At 39.1% G+C, this 21,585-nt stretch overlaps 1 protein-coding gene across 1 annotated transcript in view; it reads left to right on the top strand.

Moving 5' to 3' along the window:
- LOC146860394 (glycine amidinotransferase, mitochondrial-like) overlaps positions 1–21,585 on the top strand; it is a 184,894-nt gene that overhangs the window by 39,749 nt on the left and 123,560 nt on the right. Inside the window, exon 2 of the mRNA XM_085644260.1 lies at positions 611–826. Coding sequence (XP_085500386.1) covers positions 611–826 — 216 coding nt within the window. The remainder of the gene's footprint in view (positions 1–610; positions 827–21,585) is intronic.

The raw sequence follows: 21,585 nt of genomic DNA, 5'->3' as shown, positions 1-21,585 counted from the left end.
GCATTTGCTCCCAATCACAATGAGTCGCAATCACGACGATCCTATTTAATATTCGTTAGGCAGGTTGTTTTGCGAGCCCCTACGTCTGTACCATTTGCAGTGCAGAATGATATTGTATAGGTCACATCCAAATCCGCATGTGGTTTGCAGATTGGGATAGCCATCAGGCCAGGCCTAGCTCTGCTGCTGTGGCTCATGCACCCAAGTATGTATTAAAACCACTCTGCGGTTTCATAACTTTGTTTGTACTGTGATCTATGGGAGCTCTGTTTAGTGTGTGTTTAGGGTAGGATACTAAAAGCTTTCTATGTGAAAGAATTACACGTCTACATTTTCTTCCTTGTTTTGAACATTAACTAAAGTCCTGTGCAAGTGCTTATTATTGACATTGTTTCTGAAGGTATGGATGGTATGGATGGTATGGATGCAATGCATGAACAAGGAGGCCCCCTGCATTGAACGTGCGTCCACTGCAGGGCGCGAAGCGAGCCGAGCTGAACTGTGTTTATTCCACTGGCATCAGAAGACTCCCCCATATGCAGTGTATTTTCGGATCATCGTTCGGGAATGGTCGGTAACTGTTGTTGTTTTCTTTGTCTGGTTCTCTTAGTTGAGTCGAGGAGTTACAGGATGGGTGCAGCGAACTTTCCAGAGCACCCAAGCAGCAGCCGCATCCCAGAGTCCTTGTGCTGCTGATGACAAGGTCACAGACCCTGCCCCAGAGGACTCTCCTGTGTGCTCATATAATGAATGGGACCCATTAGAGGAAGTCATTGTGGGAAGAGCCGAAAATGCCTATGTGCCTCCTTTCTCAGTGGAAGTTAAGGTAACAATCTGAACCAATTGATGTAAATAAAGTCTGCCTTTATCAGTGAGTTGTTTATTCTTCAGCAGATATGTTAAGTGTATGAAGTAAAGTTAGGGCCTCATGTAGAGATGAACAGTGACTGTACGTCTGGAAAAAAACGCCACATCCCCTAAACTCTGCATTCCTCCGCCATGTTGCAAGGTGGGGAGAAGTCACGTGGCCCTCAGCCTTCCCGACGGTGGAGCCACGCCAACTCCTTCTTTGCAAGTGCTATCAGGCAGTCAGCATGCTGCCGGAAATAGCGTCATTCAAACTGCCTCGCGAGAGCGGCTGGTATGTCAGCAGTGTTGGCGGTACCATCCCCGAAGGCAGCGTTTGTCATATCTCAAATATTGATCCAGTGGGGCTTCAATTAAGCGACATACACAACTATAGAAGCTAAAAAGTTTTCGTATGTTCTCTCTGGCGGTGACTGCCCTTGTTGCGGTGAGTCTCCCTACCTGGAGGCATACAATGGCTCTCCAAATCCTTGACTGCCGTGCCCTACGGTAAAGCGCCTGACATCATGTCAGGCGCTTTACAGTGCGGCACGGCAGTGACGGATGGTGTAACTACAAGATATCAGCCCCCTTAGTCCTATTGAGTGAGGTGACATCTTTTTAGATGTGATTTGGCAGTTTTATTTACTCTAATGATCCAGCGCGAGACCTATAGGGGAAGAAAAAGGGGAAAAGAGGGGGTGTGGGAGAAATATATCAATATACACAACTATCCTTCCTGCATCGCAGACTCGACGTCACACTAGCTCATTCACACACGCAGTCATTGGTGTGGCCCATAACACCAACACTCACACGTCTCCACTCTACACACAGGAGGGATGAATGATTCAAGCGCTGGACATGTGGGGGGGTACCTTATAACCTATAGGGAAGAAAAAGTAAATTTACAGAATATACATTAACATTCGCCACCTATAGATTCCTAATCCCAATCATCAAGGCACTCCACCCACTTGGTCGACGGACCAATTAGTTGGATTGGTTGATGGTGATTTAGAACCAGCTAAAACACATTTTAAGACTCAGAATCCTCTATTCTCTTCATCGAAAAACCACAAACTCGTAATTTCTGTTAATCAAATATTTGTTTATCTAAATTTTGTTTGCAATTAATATTAGCATTTGTTTCATCAAAAGTTTTAGAATTTCTAGATTAATTCAAATCGCAGGACATGATATTTACCTATTCCCTGCTATCTGGATTTTCTCTAATTCATTTGGCTCTGCATATCCGAATTAGCCGTTAAATTGTCCAAATAAAGCAGGCCAAAGCTCAAAGTCCGGAAGTTCTTTGCTCAGCACGTTACAGTCCCAAAGATCTCCAAACGACCAGAAATCGTGCAAGCATCTGTCATCGCCAGCATAGACATCAGGAAATTGGTAAAAGTGGAACAAGCCAGACCCCTCCCTATTCTACTACTCTTTTTATAATAAATTTCGAGATAACATGAAACATTTTTAGGCGGAGAAAGTCTGTGATTGGCTGATCGAAAACTTCCGATTTTTATTCAGTTAGGTTCTCATGGATTTTGCTGGTTCACTTCCGTAGCGTATGTTTGTCCTTATGGAACAATGTTTTAGGTTTATTTGTATGATCCAATTGTTCATTTAGACCAGTTTTTACTGACTGAAGTTTGGCAGTCCACCAAGATCCTATCCTTGACCGAGGACATTGGGTGCTCAGGTCTTCAGGAAGTTCACTGAGCCATCCAAGTCTGAGCAGTAGACATCGCGCTCACGAGACGGTGGCCACTTCTGAACTCGATTTCCAAAGCCATTTTAGGGTAAGTCCAAATGTCAACTTAAGCGAAACAAACATAAAAGAATAATTAATACAAAGAAATTATGATTCTAATGTTATACCCTCACTAATCCCTTTATATATTAGTATTTTCCTAGCATATAGCAACATTTAAAGCGATAATATTCACCTTTAGAATCCAATCAGGAACGCAAACATCACATAAGCAACATAAATATTTCGATATCTAATTACCACATGTACTACAATTAATATGCGTACGTATTTTAGTTATTTGAGTTATTTTGCCATGCAAATAGCAATTTCCCACGTATAATTGGTGTATGCAAAAGGTTGCATTAGTATCACACAGCAATCTGTTAGTAATATTATAATCAGTAGGTTATATAGTTAGTCTTGTCATGCAAAATAGAGGAGGTATACAACATTTTGTTCTACCTGCTCCATCAATCCCCCCTTTGGTGATTTTTAACATCACCACATTACCTTAAAAAATTTTTTATAACATTTTTTGTAAATAGAAATGAATTCAGTTCTCTTAATATTTTGTTAGATCACATTACTGTTTTCCCTGTCTCTTCTTCTCTTGTTCTTCTTTACATATTCTCTTTCCACTCTTCTAATTCTACTTCTTCAAATTCTCTTTCTTTCTTTCCATTCTCTCTGTTCTTTACAGTTTCTCTTTCTATGTTATTTCGTAATTTTCTTCTTTTGCTACATAGACATCCTAATCTCAGAATTAATACAAATATAATCATGTTACTGGAAATAATATCTTACCAATAAAGGTACTACATAGTTTTAGTAAAAAGTCCTTAATAATAGAAAACCTTTTCCCAATCTTTTCCCAAATACCTTCAGCCTCTAGTGGAACAATCTCCTCATGCAAATCAGTTATATTCTTAATGTACTTAATGAAATCTTGACTTTCGTCAGGAATGTAAGTACAACAATGTTGAACTTTCAGCATTCCACAGACTCCACCCTCTTTTGCCAAAATTATATCAAGGGCAAGTCGATTTTGCATTACCATGGCTCACATGGCAACCATTTCAGTATTTACCAATAAAATTCCTCCAGCAGTGCTTGTTGACAAGCGATCCACTACTGTTGATAATTTTCTAATTTTATGTGCATTCAGGGACATTCCCACTGCAGGTATCAATGCTCCAAAAATGTCTCCTACAATTTTTGACCAAGATTCTCTTCTCCTACGTGTTAGTTGTCTACCTATCTCATGTGCACCATCGTTTCCTCTTCCCACATGAAATATCTTTGGGAAAACCAGGTCTAGATAACATGTGCCATACTAGTGATCAGGTAATCGATAAGAAGCTTTGTTCCCGTAGATAAAATATAATCCAGGAAAAACCGGATCATTTCCTCCTTTAAATCCCCATCCACCCATGATTCTATAAGTATCATGGCAATCTAGAGCCATTGTTGGACTAGCTTCTCCTTTCAAATGTTTTTCTCTTTCAACATCCCAGACTGTCTTTTCTTCTTTTCCCTCAGGTACCTTCTTTTGCATTTGTAATCTCCTTTCTTCTACCATATCTAAGAAAGTCTTCTCTTCTCTTTTTAGACTACAAGTTAGATTATTTCTAAATATTGACTCTAATGTTAATTCTTTAGTTTCTAAGAAAAATTCACCTAACACTTTAGCAGGTTTTACTTTATTCAGCTTGTTGACTACAGGTAATTGTGAAAATATGTTATCTACATCTGAAAAATAATATTCTAGTCTCCCTATTTTGTAAAACAAACTTGCTAATACACTACAGGTTATTCCATATGTTACTGGGAGGTGATGGTATGTCACTCCCTCAGATACAGATGCAGGCAACTGCATGCAGACGTAGCAATCCCTCACATCCATCGTCTTCACATATTCGTATAATAATTTTGAAAAAACATTGTTAGAAACGTCAGTTATGGACCTATCTTTATGTAAATATTTTCTATCTATTTTAGTCGGATAAATCTTTTGAATCTTTTCTACATTAGTCTTATTTTCGCTATGTCCTTCTATTGTTTCTAATGTAACCTTAAATGAAACCATTAAAGCCAACACACTCCACAGAAGCATTAGTAATCCTGCACAACAGCAACATATTTTTAACCATCTTCTAAGGAACAGACATTTAGATTTTCTACTTTCTGTGTTTGCCATTTCGAAAAATGATCAGTGTCTTTTGAATTAGCCTCTTCTACTTCACAACTAGTTTTGTCTAACCCAAGGCTCTAAGCACCTACTTGGTTCTTTCAGTTTATGTCTTTTCCGGTAAATTTTTGTTTCTCCCCTTAGAGCACTTTTTTGTCTCTTCAGTTTGGCATTTGATCGTCTTTCACTTTTCTTTCACAATCTTGATTCAGAATTTCCTGAACATCTGTCTCTTCTCCGATGTTGAACAAGATAACTCTCAGGATTTCCGATTCTTCGCCTTCCTCAACCACTTCTGGTACAGTCACCTCTAGATCTCCTTGGCTGTCTGCCTCTTCACGTACTTCAGGAAGTGCCACATATGTTCATTCTGGTGACTCATACTTCTGGCTGGGTTTTCTAGTCCTTTTGCTCTCCTCTAATGGTGTTTGTTCAATGTCTTTTGATCTTTCTTGGCTAGACACCTCATTCACTTGTTCAGCTCTAGATGAATTTACTCGTGTCAATCTGTATCCTAACCCTGGGCGTAGTTCGTGTAGTCGCGCTTCGCGAAGCTACGCGAAGATGTACTTGCACTACGCAAGCTACGCGTAGCTTCGCGAGCTTGCGTAGTTGCTTGGGGTACCCGTTCGCGATGGCTTTTTCTTGTTCGGGAGTGCGGTGAGGGTGTTCGGGGAGCTGTTTGCATGCTCGGGGGATAATATCTCGCGATCTTACCCATGCGGTCACCAATGGGCGTGGCCATCTTGTTTTTCAACTGTCCCACCCGCTCGCGATGCCTTATTTCCTGTTCCGGGTCGTGGATAGCGTGTTCACGATTTGCATTGTCGTGTTCGGGAGCGCATTTTACTTGTTTGCGATGAATAGTGCATGTTCGCAAGAAATATCGCACAAACTTACCCACGCGGTCGCGAATGGGCGCTGCATTCTTGTTTTTCACTCTATGCTATGGTTCTGGGCCTACTTTTCTATCCTCCCTTTATCTTTGTAATCCTTTGTATTTAAAGCATTTTTTCTGACTTTTTTTAGTTATCATCTATCTCTCTCTTTGCCTAAGTTTATATTTTGCATTTGATTTCTACTTTTACTGTGTTTTTTTTACTTTTATAAAGTTCTTTCTTTCTTCTTCCCCTTAACTTTTTTTTCCCCTTCTAACTTTTTTCCTCTTCCCACCCACCCCAGAACCATTGCCAAGGGCACAGCTAGTGCCAAGGGCAAAGGACCTGCAGGAGCAGACAAGGGCCGCCTGCCTTGCGGCAGAATGCATCCTGCAGGGGTGCAGGCCCGGCAACTGTTTGGGGAGGAGGAGGTGGTCGCCCTTGTGTTTTTCATTCAGCGCCACCTCCCCTTGACCTTGGCAGCAGGCGGCAGGCCCGGCTCCGGGAACGCTACCCAGGAGCGGCACCGTCGGTGGGCGAAGGTGCGCCGGGCAGTGTTCCGGTGCTCTGGGGTCCAGCGCACCCATAATCAGCTGGCTCACTGGTGGTCCAACATCCTGGACCGGGAGCAGGACCTGTTGGACCTGCTAGGTGTCGCGGTCATCGGGCTTGGTGAGTAACTTATTGTGTATAAATTAAATTTGACGAACAACAAGATTACTGCTGCGTGCTACGCGTTACTGGTAAATTACGTTCCAAAAAGCAAAATCTTCTTTGATTTAAGGACCCAAAGTTTATTTTAGAGAACTGAAGTTAGGTAATGCGATTTGCTAGAGAGACTCTAGTCCTTCCATTGTCCTACTGTGAAATAGTGGTGGATGGATATTGGATACTAGGTTTAGTTTGTTAGTATTAGTTAATAACTGTTTTATGCGGTCTGCGTGACGCCTCCTCTGTCACTGAGTGCTGCTTACCCCAGTCCTCCGTAGAACCTTTTGTACTTTGTTTAGTGAGTGGTAGGCTTAGCATGGTCAGTCAGTATCAGAACTAGATCAGAATCATGCAACCAACCCACAATTTGTTGTATATATGTATGCACAAATGTATGCATGTGTCCTCCATCTCATCTATGCATTTGATGGCTGAAAAAAATGGAAATGCAGACTTAGTGAACAATTGGCCCGTCTGGAATAGGTGGTGTAGGTCAGGTGGTACTTACTAGGCTTCGTTAGTATTTGTAATCAGAATGATTATGGAACACTGGAGTGTTCATAAATAAGTAGACGATCCGTGAATGCAGGAAGAAGCCAGTAGTCGATCCATCTGATTAGATAGGTCAATTTTATTGCAATTGTTGTTTCCTAAAATGTTGTTTGACTTATTTTTCCAAATAATTTATTATTATTTCTTTCACAGCACTCCTTAATGTTTGTCTCTTTCTTTATTGTATTTTACATGATCATCAGCACCACCCAGGGGCAAGAAGACGGGGTCGGAGTCGGCGGAGGAACCACAGGACCGCTCCTCTACCGAGGCTCCTGCTGCTGGCCCCAGTAAGTCCTCCAGTGGTTATATTGACATTTATATTTCCCTAACTTTACTGCATCTTTTTTTTCCGAACTATAAATTATGGTTCCACTTTCTAATTCTATTTTTTACAAAAGCTTCTTTGACCTTGACTATCTGTTTCCAAATTCTGTTTATCCCTGCCTCTATCTAAGTTCCTTCTAACTGCCTCTGCTATGACTCTCTGTACTACTACTACTACTACTATTACTATTACTCTGTCTGTAGCGAAGCTTGCACAGTTGCCCACTCTTTATTGAAGGTTTTCTTTGGAATAATACAACTCTGATTGACCAATAGCTCTAGCCACTGTGTCCTGTCCTTTGGGTTGTCCTCTTCTAGTCTTCTCAGTGTTGTGGCTTTGACAATTACCACAAACAAAATGGCCAACCAGATATTTGACTAGTATTTTGGATCGGATAGTACATGATACTACTATTGTTGTAGTGATTCTGCAGAGCCATATCCAGAACTATGCAAAACAAAATAGGATGTTGGTGATGGGAGGTTAGACCTTACTGATCACACCTCAGTCCAAAGAACCCACGATCCCCTGACCGACTAGCTATAGTGTCTCACATTAGGGTCCGACCCCCCCAACGAAGAAGATACACAATGTTGATGATGACTGAGACAGACAACCCAGAACATAATAACACCATTTTGCTCACTCACTTGTGTAAGTCCACCCCACGACACCAAATATCACAGAGTCTATGTGTAAGTTCAAAAGGTTTATTTGAAACAAGTAACAAACTCTGTACATTGTTAATATGAAATTTAATTTACTACAGCCATCGTCAATAAGCCAGCAAAAAGCCTAAGATTAAAACAGTAAACATTTACAAGTGCATGACAACAAGAACAAGAGACAAGATCTTTTGAATTCTGGAAGACCCCTCACCGTAGAAATACTGGTTACATCATGCATCATAACTTCATAAGCTCTGTAAATCTCTGGTTTGTAGAAGGGAATCTTCTGCCTATTATATGAGAAAAATGCTGCGCGTTAGCCGTTAGATAGTATATTGGTGAATGCAAGCATGGCAAAACGTGTAACATGTATGTGATGGCTAAGCAATACGGACTAACCAAACTCAATAAGTGGGTTGTTTTTCGACCTCTTCACTTGTACGCAACAGTCAAGTGGCCTCAAAGGCGTCTACTACTGCACATGTCAATAAGCTGGCAGGTATAATTAAATATGCGCCAAAAGAGTAGTAGTCGACATGATGAATCTAAAAGGGTTACACAGGGCTCAGGCTAACTTTCAAAAGAGTAGAGTAGGACTAGTTGACCCTAGGAACCATATCACTACTAGTGTCTGTCTACTGACTGTACTTACTGTCTAGTGCTGATGTATGTTGTATTAACTTTTTTTTCAATGTTCCAAGTGAACACTAATAAAATAGGGGGAGGTTTCCAGGCATCTAAAAATTTGTGATGTTTTTTCTAGGCACACTACCATCCACCAGTGCCGGCGGGGCCAGCGGCGATGCGGCCATTCCGGAGGGGTCAGTAGAACTGGCGGCACCTGCAGGAGAGACAGGGGGGGAGCCAGCAGCAGTGGCCAGCGGCGGCAAGTTATATTCATTACTTCTTGAAATTACTACTAGATGGAAGTGTGTTCACTATTTCACTGTACTGTGAGACTTATTAAGTTGTAGTGAACATTATACAATGGTTGAAGAAGACACCCTTTACTTAGCATTAGCAGCGTGAGTTGAGTAACCAATGGCCTCTTCTATTTGACTCCAAAATCAGCTGTGAAGGTTTTATGGAGAAGACAAACTCAGATCAGATGACCTTGATGGATGTGTTGAACAAAGAGGGAAAGAAGGGTGGAAGGATGGGCGAGATAAATAATATGACTGACTGGCAGAGAAGGATATGTTGTTGGAAGCATGCATAGGTGGCTGATAGTAATCAGATCAGATGCATGGGTTGTTGAAGGATGGGTGGAAGGTGAAAGAGAATGCCTGCCTGGGTGGGTGACACAGTATGGGTGGATAGTGCTAGATAGCAAGAATCAGCGGTGTTTGGTTCAAACTCAAAACCCAGGCAAGCAAGGAAGGAGCGGAAGCATGGGTGGTTGTTGGTGAAACCAACTAAGTATGAGATATATAAAAAAGAAGGATAAACGTTTACTTTAATGGATGTATGGCTGGATGTACTATCATCAATAGACAGTATAGGTGGAAAGTGTCACTGGAGAGTCTTACTTTGGAGAAAATGTAAAAGAAACTGCGCCACAGTAGCAAAGCGTAGGGGTATATAGGTAGTATTATCAGAATACAGTTGACTCCCAGTAATTTGCAAGCACGTAATATATATATATATATATATATATATTACCTACTGGCGGTCGCCAGTAGGTAGTTATAGTTAGGACCACGTTTCCATAGGAAAACCTCAACATTCTATTTTGAATAACTTTGGCGCCGGTCGACGAATCCTCGCGAATTTCTCAAAATAGATGGGGCGCTACGCTCCGCTCCTACCCTGAAAGTCTCGGGGGGATCCGTCAAGCGGGGGCTGAGATAAAAGGGGGGTCCCAAAACGCGTTTTTCCCATGCATTTTTCCATAGGACCTTTAGAACGAGCTACAGCCCGAACGGCTGAACAGAATTACTCAAAATTTGGCAGAGAGGTAGTCCCTAGGTCAAGGAAGTGCCTTTTGTAGGTTTGGTGTAAATCTGTTCAGTAGATTCTGAGAAAATAGCCTTTAAATCAATATATATATCTGAGCCCGCTTACGGTACGCTTACCGTACGCTTACGGTAAGCGTACGGTGGCGTGCGCGAGCGCGATTCTGATTGGCTCTTAGATCTTAGTAAACATTCGAATCGGTCGAAACCAGGAAGCGGCGGCCGCCATTTTGTGTATTTCACTCTGAAAAAAAAGAGTGAATACAAGGAAAGGGGGCAATGAGGAGAGTTACAGACCCCCTAACATTTGTAAGGGGGTCAAAGAAGGACAGAAAAGTACAAAAAAAACATTTATTGATTTTAAAAAAAATCACGGGGTACGCGTACGGTAAGCTTACGGTAAGCGTACGGTAAAAAAATAAAAATAAATAAATGAAAAGCAGATTTAAGAGTTTAGAAATTAGGGAGCTCTAAAAAGAGCTGTTGTGTTTATGAAGTCATTTTTTTAGTGGTACCTACAAGTAAGTACCGATGCAGAGTCTAAGGTTCAAGAGGAAGACTCTGTTCCCTTCATCATTGAAGTGCACACCATCTCCTCTATAAATGTCTTGCATGTCATAACGCAAGTTGTTGTGGTAAATGGCACCCATACCATAGTCACGGAGGAAAGCAGAAACAGATTTGTTGACGTGCTTTCTTGCTTTGTCAATCTGTGGACAGAAATGATTGGACCAGTTCCATTTTTGCCTTTGGCATATGTTGGAAAACACAAAGGCAGTTTTAGGGAAAAGTGTAAACAGTTGTGCAAAGGTGTCCTTCATAAGCATTTCCAGACCTACCCCAGTCAAAGTGCCTAGGTCATTGCCACCACAGTGCACTATTATGAGGTCAGGGTGTTGGATTTGAATGAAGGATTTCACCAATGGCATCAATTGGTGCCACTTTAACCCTCTCTGACCAATCCATTTAATGTCTACATTTGGCAAAGCAAGGTCTCTCACCATACCTGTTTTCTCTGCAAACTTTTCACTCCAGAAGACATAGCTGTGCCCTACAATCCACACTGTGAACATCTTCAAAGGAGAACTGGATGCACTCAGGAGGTGTCTTTCAGTAGAATGGCAATATGAAAAGAAAGACAGTTTGGAAATGGAGGCATACATATTTTTTTCAAAACAAAAAGAACTGATTGGCTGTTTCATACCATTCTAGAATAAAAACTAGGCTGTATGTGTAAATTAATAGAAGCATGTTTTATATTGGTAAAAAAAAATGTGTAACCAAAGAACAGTACTATGGATTTGCTGTTAGGTTTGAAAAGTCAAGCACTCTTGCTCTGTGGAATTGAAACATTGTTTGGCGAACTTCTGACCTAACTCAACACAGCAGTGTTTCAAGAGCTGTTGCTATGGTAGCAGGCAGAAGTCAAGTTGGGGGAAGGGTACTAGGCAGAAGTCAAGTTGGGGGAAGGGTACTTTTGGAAAAGGGTTGGTTTTCAACCAATAGAAATGTGTGATTACATTTGAAAAAAAGGGGGAAGCACTGAGATTTGAAACTTACAAGTATATGTGTGGAAAAATAGAGGGAAAGTTTGCCATTATCTGGTTCTGCTGAGAGGAGAGAGGTGAACACAACAGAGATCCTGGCTCTGATAATCTGCTGTTTGAGTGTCACATTTCTTTCACAACTAACTAATTTTAAAGGTGAGTTTACAGTTTGAGAGGGGATGTATGTGGTAACTTAAGAAATGAATAATAGAAATGGAAATTGTTTTTGTTGTAGTTACACATGGTGGTTTCATAATGTGTCAGTCTGTAAAAGTGATTTTCACTTGCCCCGAAAAAAAAAAGAGCAGTAAGTGTGCTTTCAAATTGGCAAAGAAATTTCGTTTTGGGACTAATGTGAAAACATGACTCTGTGTGCAGAGAGGAATTATAGGCAGAGATTTATTGCGTCTTGCTCTGGTGATTTCACAGTTGCATTAGATGGAAAGGGGGAGCGAATTTTTGGGGGAAGAAGCAGAGTCTTAGCACACACCCATGTGCTTGCCATGTATAGTCATGCACAGTATTTACAAGCGAGTGGGGTTTTCAGGTTTCAGTCTGTAATGCAAATACATTCAGCATCACTAAGGCTGGTTGCCCTTGCTGTAGTGTAGCAGTCTGGACATGGGCTTTTTAAAAAATCTGAAAAGTGGTTTCATAATGTGACAGTTTGTAAAAGTGATTTTCACTTGCCCAAAAAAAAGAGCAGTTAGTGTGCATTCAAATTGGCATAGAAATTTCGTTTTGTGACTATTGTGAAAAGAAATGTAGTAATATATTTAAATACAATAAAGGAATTGTTACAGAGAATCGGTGAGATCTGTACAAATAAAACTTTAGAATTTTATTGGATTACCATTGGAAATTTAATCAAAAAAGAATTTTAAAATTACTATTTGGTCTAAAGGAAATGAAATCAGATGTATTTTGGAGTTATTTGAGATATAATATTGTGATTATACTTCTGAAACAAACATATCAGACGGTATTTTAAAGAAATAAGTATTGGTATTAGATGATATTTTTTTAGAATATTATGCATTTCTATAATGTTAAGTTTAAGTAAAAAAAGAATCAGGGCTTTTTTAATACAATCTTTGTGATTGTTATTTTTTTTTGCCCGCTGTAAAATGATGAATGCAATTGCTTTCACAATTTATAGTGAAATGCAATATATTCTGAAAACAGCAAAAATAAGGCAAAAATATTTTATGGAAAAAAATGTAAATATGTGTACTGTATTATAAAATGTTTTAAAAATATTAATACTTTTTTCTTTTTTTCCAGATAGATATAGTAAATTTTCGAAAACTACAAACATTTTTAAAACTATTTTTAAAAAAAACAAATGAATAAATATTTTTTCAGTGAGTATGGTAAGTCAATAATAATAATTGTAGTCTCTCAAGGACCTTGTAATGTGTTTATTGATTTTTAGTGTTTTTAAAAAAAAAAAAAAAAAAAGTACGCGTTTAAAAACATATGTAAAAAAAAGATGAAAGATAAGGTTGGCTCTTAAAAGAACCGTTGTGTTCATGCAGGGACAGAGGAAAGGAAGCATGGGAAAATTATTCAAAGCGACAAATGTGTTGATCTATTTTGTTGTTCACTAGGGAAACACTGGTCTCCCTATAGCAAATTAGATCTTGACAAAATGTGCATCGAATATCAACCTTCCGAAATCGAGGGTTGATTTCCAGAGGGCCAGCAAAAGGAGATTCTCCCCCCACAGATGAAGGGCACACCTGACCTGCAGAAGAAGGAGTCAGCCCTGCAGATGATGGTTCAGGATGAGCTGCTGTGGATGTACTGGCTTGTCTTTCTGAAGAGTTACCTCCAAAAAGATGACCATGTGTCCTTCTGTGTACATCCTGGAGGTGTCTCTTCATGGTGTGATTCCCAAAGGAATACTTCCTGTTAGGATTACCTCTAGAAAGTACACGCTTACACAGCTTACAAGTCACTAAGGGTGCATTTACCTTTTGCTGGCCTTCAGGAAAAGTAAAATAATCCCATACATAAGAGGGCTTTTGTTTCCTCGATCTCTGCCTCAAGACAGTGCTGCTAGTGCTAGCCTCACTCTCAGAAGAGCTCTGCTGTTCTGCCATCGTATCCCAAAGACGAACCAGCTCCTTCTCCCAAGGGATCACAAGCAGAAATGAGGGGAATGGGTGTGGTGTAGGAGAGTTCTAGAACTGAAAGTAGTTTCAACCAATCAAAAGTTGTGTTTCATGATCACATGACCTACCGTACGCTTACGGTACGCTTACGGTACGCTTACGGCAAAAGTGCGCATGCGCGTAAAAAAGACACGCGCTTGCGCGCATGCGCATAACAGTCACTCCCGGCACTTCCGCGTAACGTGCGCGTGTAGCGTACACGCGTACGCGTCCCACGCGGAGTACGCGCGGCTACGCAAATTGCGTAACTATACGCAAGCAGCGTAGGAAAATTACGGACGTTGCGTAAACCGTACGCTTACCGTGAGCTTACGGTACGCGTACTAAAAAAATAAAAAAAAAAATAGAAAAAAAGTACTGCAAATAAATTTTACATGTTTATTTTAAAAAATATATTAAAAAAAACATATTTAAGAATTTTAAAAATTTAATCATAGTCTTTATAAAAGGTAAGAAAATTAAAATAAAAATATGTTAGAAAAAATAGAAGAAAAAAAAAAAATAGCATTTAAAAAACCTTGCAAATTCACTGAAAAAACCATGGGTTTCACACACGTTATAGTTAGGAATTAGCATTTAAAAAACCTTGCAAATTCACTGAAAAAACCATGGGTTTCACACACGTTATAGTTAGGAATTAGCATTTAAAAAACCTTAGAAATTCAGTGAAAAAACCAAAGGTTTCACACACGTTATAGTTAGGAATTAGCATTTAAAAAACCTTAGAAATTCAGTGAAAAAACCATAGGTTTCACACATGTTATAGTTAGCTGGACATTTTACTCGTAAAAAACCAATGAAATTCCCCCGTTATAGTTAGTTCAGCTAACTATAACTCGCGCGCCCGCAATGAACTGCTGATGACGTCACATATTACATCACTCATGACATGGTCAGTGACATCACTCATGACATCACTGATGACATCTCAAATGACATCACTGATGACCTCACTGATGACATCATCCAGTGAATGTGTGTTTTTCTGAAAATTAAATATGTTTTATATATGTATATCTCAAGGTTGATGGAAGAATAAATGGGTATATTACTGTCTAAATGGATGATTTCTTTTTGAAAAATTGATTATGTAACTGACTGATTAAGTGTATCATAGTGAATACATGGCTTAGTGAGTAATGTTTAAATATATAAATATCTGTATCATTTTTTCACTTTGTGTATAAGTGGCTGCATGGGTTGGTGAGTAGCTACATGGGTGTCTATATAGGTTATTAGTTGGTTTTTTGAGTATCAGTCTGAGTGTCTGCATGGTTCGGTGGGGGGTATGACGTAGTGCATAGGTGCATGAATGAGTGACTCACTGTTTGTATGTGTTGAACAGAGCATGTGTGCAGGACTGCATGGGTGGATGAGTGTGTGTATGGGTGTGTTAGTGAGTGAATGACTGTCTCAATAGTGTCTTTATGAGTAACTACATATGTTTAAAACTAGTATATGTGACTATTGGTGTATATATGTGAGTATATGTGAGAGTGAGAGATTGAAAGAGTTCCTGTATGAATAAGTATGTATTTCCATAAGTGATTGTTTAAAAGACTAAGTATGTGTAAGTTTCCGTAGAAGTAAGTGTGGTGGTGTGTGTATAACTGTATATGCAAGTAAATGTATGTTTGATTCTTTATTAGCATGAGTGACTATGTGTGTGAGTAGCTCTATGGATGAGTGGCATTGTGTTACAGGATGTATAGGTGTATGAGTACATATGATAAGTGAGTACATGTATGAGTGACTGTATTGGACTGTTGGTGAATGAGTGGATGTGTATGTGGATCTTAGAATTACTGAATAGGTTGTTGTAACTGTTATTGGTATGTCCATTGTTTTGTAAATTTTAGTCTCTATTTTTGAATGTGTGTATCAAAGGTTTTATTAGGGGAAGAGGAGGTCTGCCACTCTATCACAAGGATGATGTCATCAGTGAGGTCATCAGTGATGTCATTTGAGATGTCATCAGTGATGTCATGAGTGATGTCACTGACCATGTCATGAGTGATGTAATATGTGACGTCATCAGCAGTTCATTGCGGGCGCGCGAGTTATAGTTAGCTGAACTAACTATAACGGGGGAATTTCATTGGTTTTTTACGAGTAAAATGTCCAGCTAACTATAACATGTGTGAAACCTATGGTTTTTTCACTGAATTTCTAAGGTTTTTTAAATGCTAATTCCTAACTATAACGTGTGTGAAACCTTTGGTTTTTTCACTGAATTTCTAAGGTTTTTTAAATGCTAATTCCTAACTATAACGTGTGTGAAACCCATGGTTTTTTCAGTGAATTTGCAAGGTTTTTTAAATGCTAATTCCTAACTATAACGTGTGTGAAACCCATGGTTTTTTCAGTGAATATATATATATATATATACATATATTTATATATATATATATATATATATATATATATATATATATATATATATATATATATATATATATATATATATATATATATATTACCTACTGGCGGTCGCCAGTAGGTAGATATAGTTAGGACCCTGTTTCCATAGGAAAACCGCAACATTCTATTTTGAATAACTTTGGCGCCGGTTGACAAATCCTCGCGAATTTTTCAAAACAGGTGGGGCGCTACGCTCCGCTCCTACCCTGAAAGTCTCGGGGGGATTCGTCAAGCGGGGGCTGAGATAAAAGGGGGGTCCCAAAATGCGTTTTTCCCATGCATTTTTCCATAGGACCTTTAGACACAGCTACAGCCCGAACGGCTGAACAGAGTTACTTGAAATTTGGCAGAGAGGTAGTTCTCAGGTCAAGGAAGTGCCTTTTGTAGGTCTGGTGTAAATCTGTTCAGTAGTTCCTGAGAAAATAGCATTTAAATCAATATATATATCTGTGGCAGCTTACGGTGCGCTTACCGTGCGCTTACGGTAAGCTTACCGTACGCGTACGGTGACGTGCGCGAGCGCGATTCTGATTGGCTGTCAGATCTTAGTAAACATTCGAATCGGTCGAAACCAGGAAGCGGTGGCCGCCATTTTGTGTGTTTCACACAGAAAAAAAAAGGGTGATAACTTGAAAAGGGGGCAAGGAGGAGAGTTACAGACCCCCTAACATTTGAAAGGGGGTCAAAGAAGGACAGAAAAGTACAAAAAAAACATTTATTAATTTAAAAAAAAATCGCGGGGTACGCGTACGGTAAGCTTACGGTGAGCTTACCGTACGCGTACGGTAGAAAAAAAAAATAAAAAAAGAAATAAAATTCAGATTTAAGTGTTTAGATATTAGGGGGCTCTAAAAAGAGCCGTTGTGTTTATGAAGTGAGTTTTTAGTGGTACCTACAAGTAAGTACCGATGCAGAGTCTAAGGTTCAAGAGGAAGACTCTGTTCCCTTCATCAGTGAAGTGTACACCATCTCCTCTATAAATGTCTTGCATGTCGTAACGCAAGTTGTTGTGGTAAATGGAACCCATACCATAGTCTCGGAGGAAAGCAGAATCAGATTTGTTGACGTGCTTTCTTGCTTTGTCAATCTGTGGACAGAAATGATTGGACCAGTTCCATTTTTGCCTTTGGCATATGTTAGAAAACACAAAGGTAGTTTTAGGGAAAAGTAAAAACAGTTGTGCAAAGGTCTCCTTCATAAGCATTTCCAGACCTACCCCAGTCAAAGTGCCTAGGTCATTGCCACCACAGTGCACTATTATGAGGTCAGGGTGTTGGATTTGCATGAAGGATTTCACCAATGGCATCAATTGGTGCCACTTTAACCCTCTCTGACCAATCCATTTAATGTCTACATTTGGTAAAGCAAGGTCTCTCACCATATCTGTTTTCTCTGCATACTTTTCACTCCAGAAGACATAGCTGTGCCCTACAATCCACACTGTGAACATCTTCAAAGGAGAACTGGATGCACTCAGGAGGTGTAATTCAGTAGAATGGTAAAAAGAAATGAAAGACAGTTTGGAAATGGAGGCATACATATTTTTTTTTTTTTTGAAAACTGTTTGGCTGTTTCATACCATTCTAGAATAAAAACTAGGCTGTATGTGTAAATTTATAGAAGCATGTTTTGTATTGGTACAGAAAAATGTGTTACCAAAGAACAGTACTATGGATTTGCTGTTAGGTTTGAAAAGTCAAGCACTCCTGCTCTTTGGAAATGAAACATTGTTTGGTGAACTTCTGACCTGACTCTACACAGCAGTGTTTCAAGAGCTGTTGCTATGGTAGCAGGCAGAAGTCAAGTTGGGGGAAGGGTACTAGGCAGAAGTCAAGTTGGGGGAAGGGTACTTTTGGAAAAGGGTTGGTTTTCAACCAATAGAAATGTGTGATTACATTTGAAAAAAAGGGGGAAGCACTGAGATTTGAAATTAACATGTATATGTGTGGAAAAAGAGAGGGAAAGTTTGCCATTATCTGGTTCTGCTTAGAGGAGAGAGGTGTACAGAAGAGAGATCCTGGCTCTGATAATATGCTGTTTGAGTGCCACATTTTTTTCACAACTAACTAATTTTAAAGGTGAGTTTAGAGTTTGAGAGGGGATGTATATGGTAAATTAAGAAATGAATAATAGAATTGGAATTCCTTTTGTTGAAGTTGTGTTTATTATTTTCTGTTTTGGGAGAAATTTAAATGTGAGGAACATGTAAAATAATATGGACTAAGTTTTCACGAAAATTTAAGGTGTACTGGTAAAAATAAGGAATACTTTAAGGGTTTGAGGTTGCACTCAGTAATGCAAATACATTCAGCATCAGTGAGGCTGGTTGCCCTTGCTGGAGTGTAGTGAGTCACCCAGGTTACACATGTTGCTGGTCTCAGAAAGCTGTTTGGTATTGCTCTGGTGATTTTACATTTGCATTAGATGGAAAGTGGGAGGTTTTTTGTATGCAGAAGCAGACTCTTAGCACACACCCAGCTGCTTATCCTGTGGAATCATGCACAGTATTCACAACCGAGTGGGGTTTGAGGTTTCAGTCAGTAATGCAAATACATTCAGCATCACTAAGGCTGGTTGCCCTTGCTGGAGTGTAGTCAGTCACCCAGGTTACACATGGTGCTGGTCTGAAAAAAGCAGTTTGGACATGTGCTTTTATCAGAATCTGAAAAGTGGATTCATAATGTGTCAGTCTGTAAAAGTGTTTATCACTTGCCAAAAAAAAGAGTAGTAAGTGTACTTTCAAATTGGCAAAGAAATTTCGTTTTGTGACTAATGTGAAAACATGACTCTGTGTGCAAATAGGAATTACAGGCAGAGATTTATTGCGTATTGCTCTGGTGATTTTACATTTGCATTAGATGGAAAGGGGGAGCCATTTTTTTGTATGCAGAAGCAGACTCTTAGCACACACCCAGCTGTTTATCCTGTGGAATCATGCACAGTATTCACAACCGAGTGGGGTTTGAGGTTTCAGTCAGTAATGCAAATACATTCAGCATCACTAAGGATGGTTGCCCTTGCTGGAGTGTAGTCAGTCACCCAGGTTACACATGGTGCTGGTCTGAAAAAAGCAGTTTGGACATGTGCTTTTATCAGAATCTGAAAAGTGGATTCATAATGTGTCAGTCTGTAAAAGTGTTTATCACTTGCCAAAAAAAAGAGTAGTAAGTGTGCTTTCAAATTGGCAAAGAAATTTCGTTTTGTGACTAATGTGAAAACATGACTCTGTGTGCAAATAGGAATTACAGGCAGAGATTTATTGCGTATTGCTCTGGTGATTTTACATTTGCATTAGATGGAAAGGGGGAGCCATTTTTTTGTATGCAGAAGCAGACTCTTAGCACACACCCAGCTGCTTATCCTGTGGAATCATGCACAGTATTCACAACCGAGTGGGGTTTGAGGTTGCAGTCAGTAATGCAAATACATTCAGCAACACTAAGGCTGGTTGCCCTTGCTGGAGTGTAGTCAGTCACCCAGGTTACACATGGTGCTGGTCTGAAAAAGCAGTTTGGACATGTGATGTTTTCAGAATCTGAAAAGTGGATTTAAAATGTGTCAGACTGTAAAAGTACTTATCACTTGCCAAAAAAGTAGTAGAAAGTATGCTTTGCAATTGGCAAAGAAATTTCGTTTTCTGCCTAATTTCAAACCATGACTCTGTGTGCACACAGGAATTGTTTTTAGATATTTAATTTGTGATGGTGTTATTGTGATTTTCACTTGTAGGAAAGGGGTACATAGTATTTTAAGATTTGAAAAGATCATAAAAAATGTAGTAATATATTTTATTAAAATAAAGGAATTTTTTTTTAGTTTTTTTCAGGTATTGCTGAAGAGCAGTGAACAAAATTTAAGATGCCTACAAAATCCAGACTAAAGAAAGACCACAAAAAAAACCTATATTTGAAGACAACTGGAGGACCTAAGTTAGTTGGAGATGCTCATGTTGGGAAAAAGAACAAGTCTTCTGGTAAGCAGACAAAAGATTTTTTAAAGAACATCTTCAAAAAAAGGAAAAATGTACAAAATGTCTGTACTGGAAAGAATGTTTTCAATAGAAAAAACCAGGAAAAAATTGAGAATTTAGTTAATGCAAATATACCTTCTGCAACAACAAAGATTAACTTAAACAGAAAAACAGCGTTTAAAGAGATACGTAGAAAAATGTTTCAGAGAAGAGTTATGTCCAATTTGATAAAGGATGTGAAGAAATATAAGCAAAAGGCAAAATATTACAAGAGAAAAAAAGAAATTGAAGCCATTGCAGCAAAGGCATTAGAATTAAAAAGGAAACTATTCATTTTAATTTTGAATAGGATGCGTACATTAGATAAAATGGTTAATGTACTGAAATCACAAAGCAAAAGGAAAAGAGTAGTGAACAGAACAAACTTTTGTAAAGTGTTTTTAGGAAAATGGATGCATAGTTCAAGTAGTGAACCTTTTTTTAATGAAGAGAGTTATTTTCAAAGTAATAGTTTGCTGCATGCAGTTGACACCAGAGGTCGTGTTTATGAAGTGAAAAATGGTTGCATAATGGAGAAGGAGATAATGGTTGCAAGAGATGAGGTACAAGTGATGGCGGATGAGGCTATGGGGAGACGTCTTAAAGCCCCAGTGTACACTTGGAATTGTAGTAGTATTTGCACTGTGCGTCAGGAATCTATTGATAAATTTCGTGAGTTTCTAAGAGAATATAGTAAAAAAAAGTGTAAAACAGAAGATTAAGGTGCTTCAAAGTCTAGATCCATGCAGAGTGAGAGAGAATACTGGTTTGCAGGGTCATTATCTGGCTTGTCTATCTAGAAAAGTGTGTAATAGTGTTTTCCATCATTTTAGGATGCTGGCTGTTCATCATACTGAAATGAGAAAGTTTGTGAGACGGTTGTATTTTGCTAAAAGTCCAGCAATAAAGTTAGATGAATTGAATAGGGCTCTGTTCCGTGGATCGGTATCAGATGTAGAGAAGGTTGTTGATGAAATTCAGTTTTGTTACTTTGGTCCTGAACAAAACAGTGCAGAAAAGGACACAGTAAATGAGGAAGAAGTGGAAGAGAATGTAGAACCCTCTGTAAGTAAGACATTTAATGATCACATAACAAAATTTGAAAAAATCTCTAATGAAAGACCAAATATTATTTGTATTTGTTGCCGCAGAACTCATTATAGAAAACAAACTAGGAATGTTGATCTCTACAGAAAGAGTGAAAATGAAGATAATTATAAGTGGAAAGATTTTGTCACATATATATTTCTAGAAAATTGTTTTGAATTGGGTGAAGATCAGCGTATTTGTAAATACTGTTACAACAAGTTAGAGGAAAATAGAATGCCGACCAGAGCTGTACATAATAATTTAGAATTGGATGTTATTCCTGCCGAACTTTCTGAATTAAATACATATGAGTCTATACTTATTCAATGTGTTCATCCGTTCCAGACCATAGTACGTATGGAGCCCAAAACTGGTAAATTACCTCCTTCAGATTTACTGAGAGGTTTAAAAGGTAGAGTGGTGTATTTGCCCTTGGATTTGAAAAAAAATATGG

This window comes from Triturus cristatus, chromosome 3_1 (genome assembly GCF_964204655.1).
Source record: "Triturus cristatus chromosome 3_1, aTriCri1.1, whole genome shotgun sequence".
NCBI lineage: Eukaryota > Metazoa > Chordata > Amphibia > Caudata > Salamandridae > Triturus > Triturus cristatus.
Note: the sequence above shows the minus strand (reverse complement) of the source record. Positions and strands in the feature narration are given on the sequence as shown.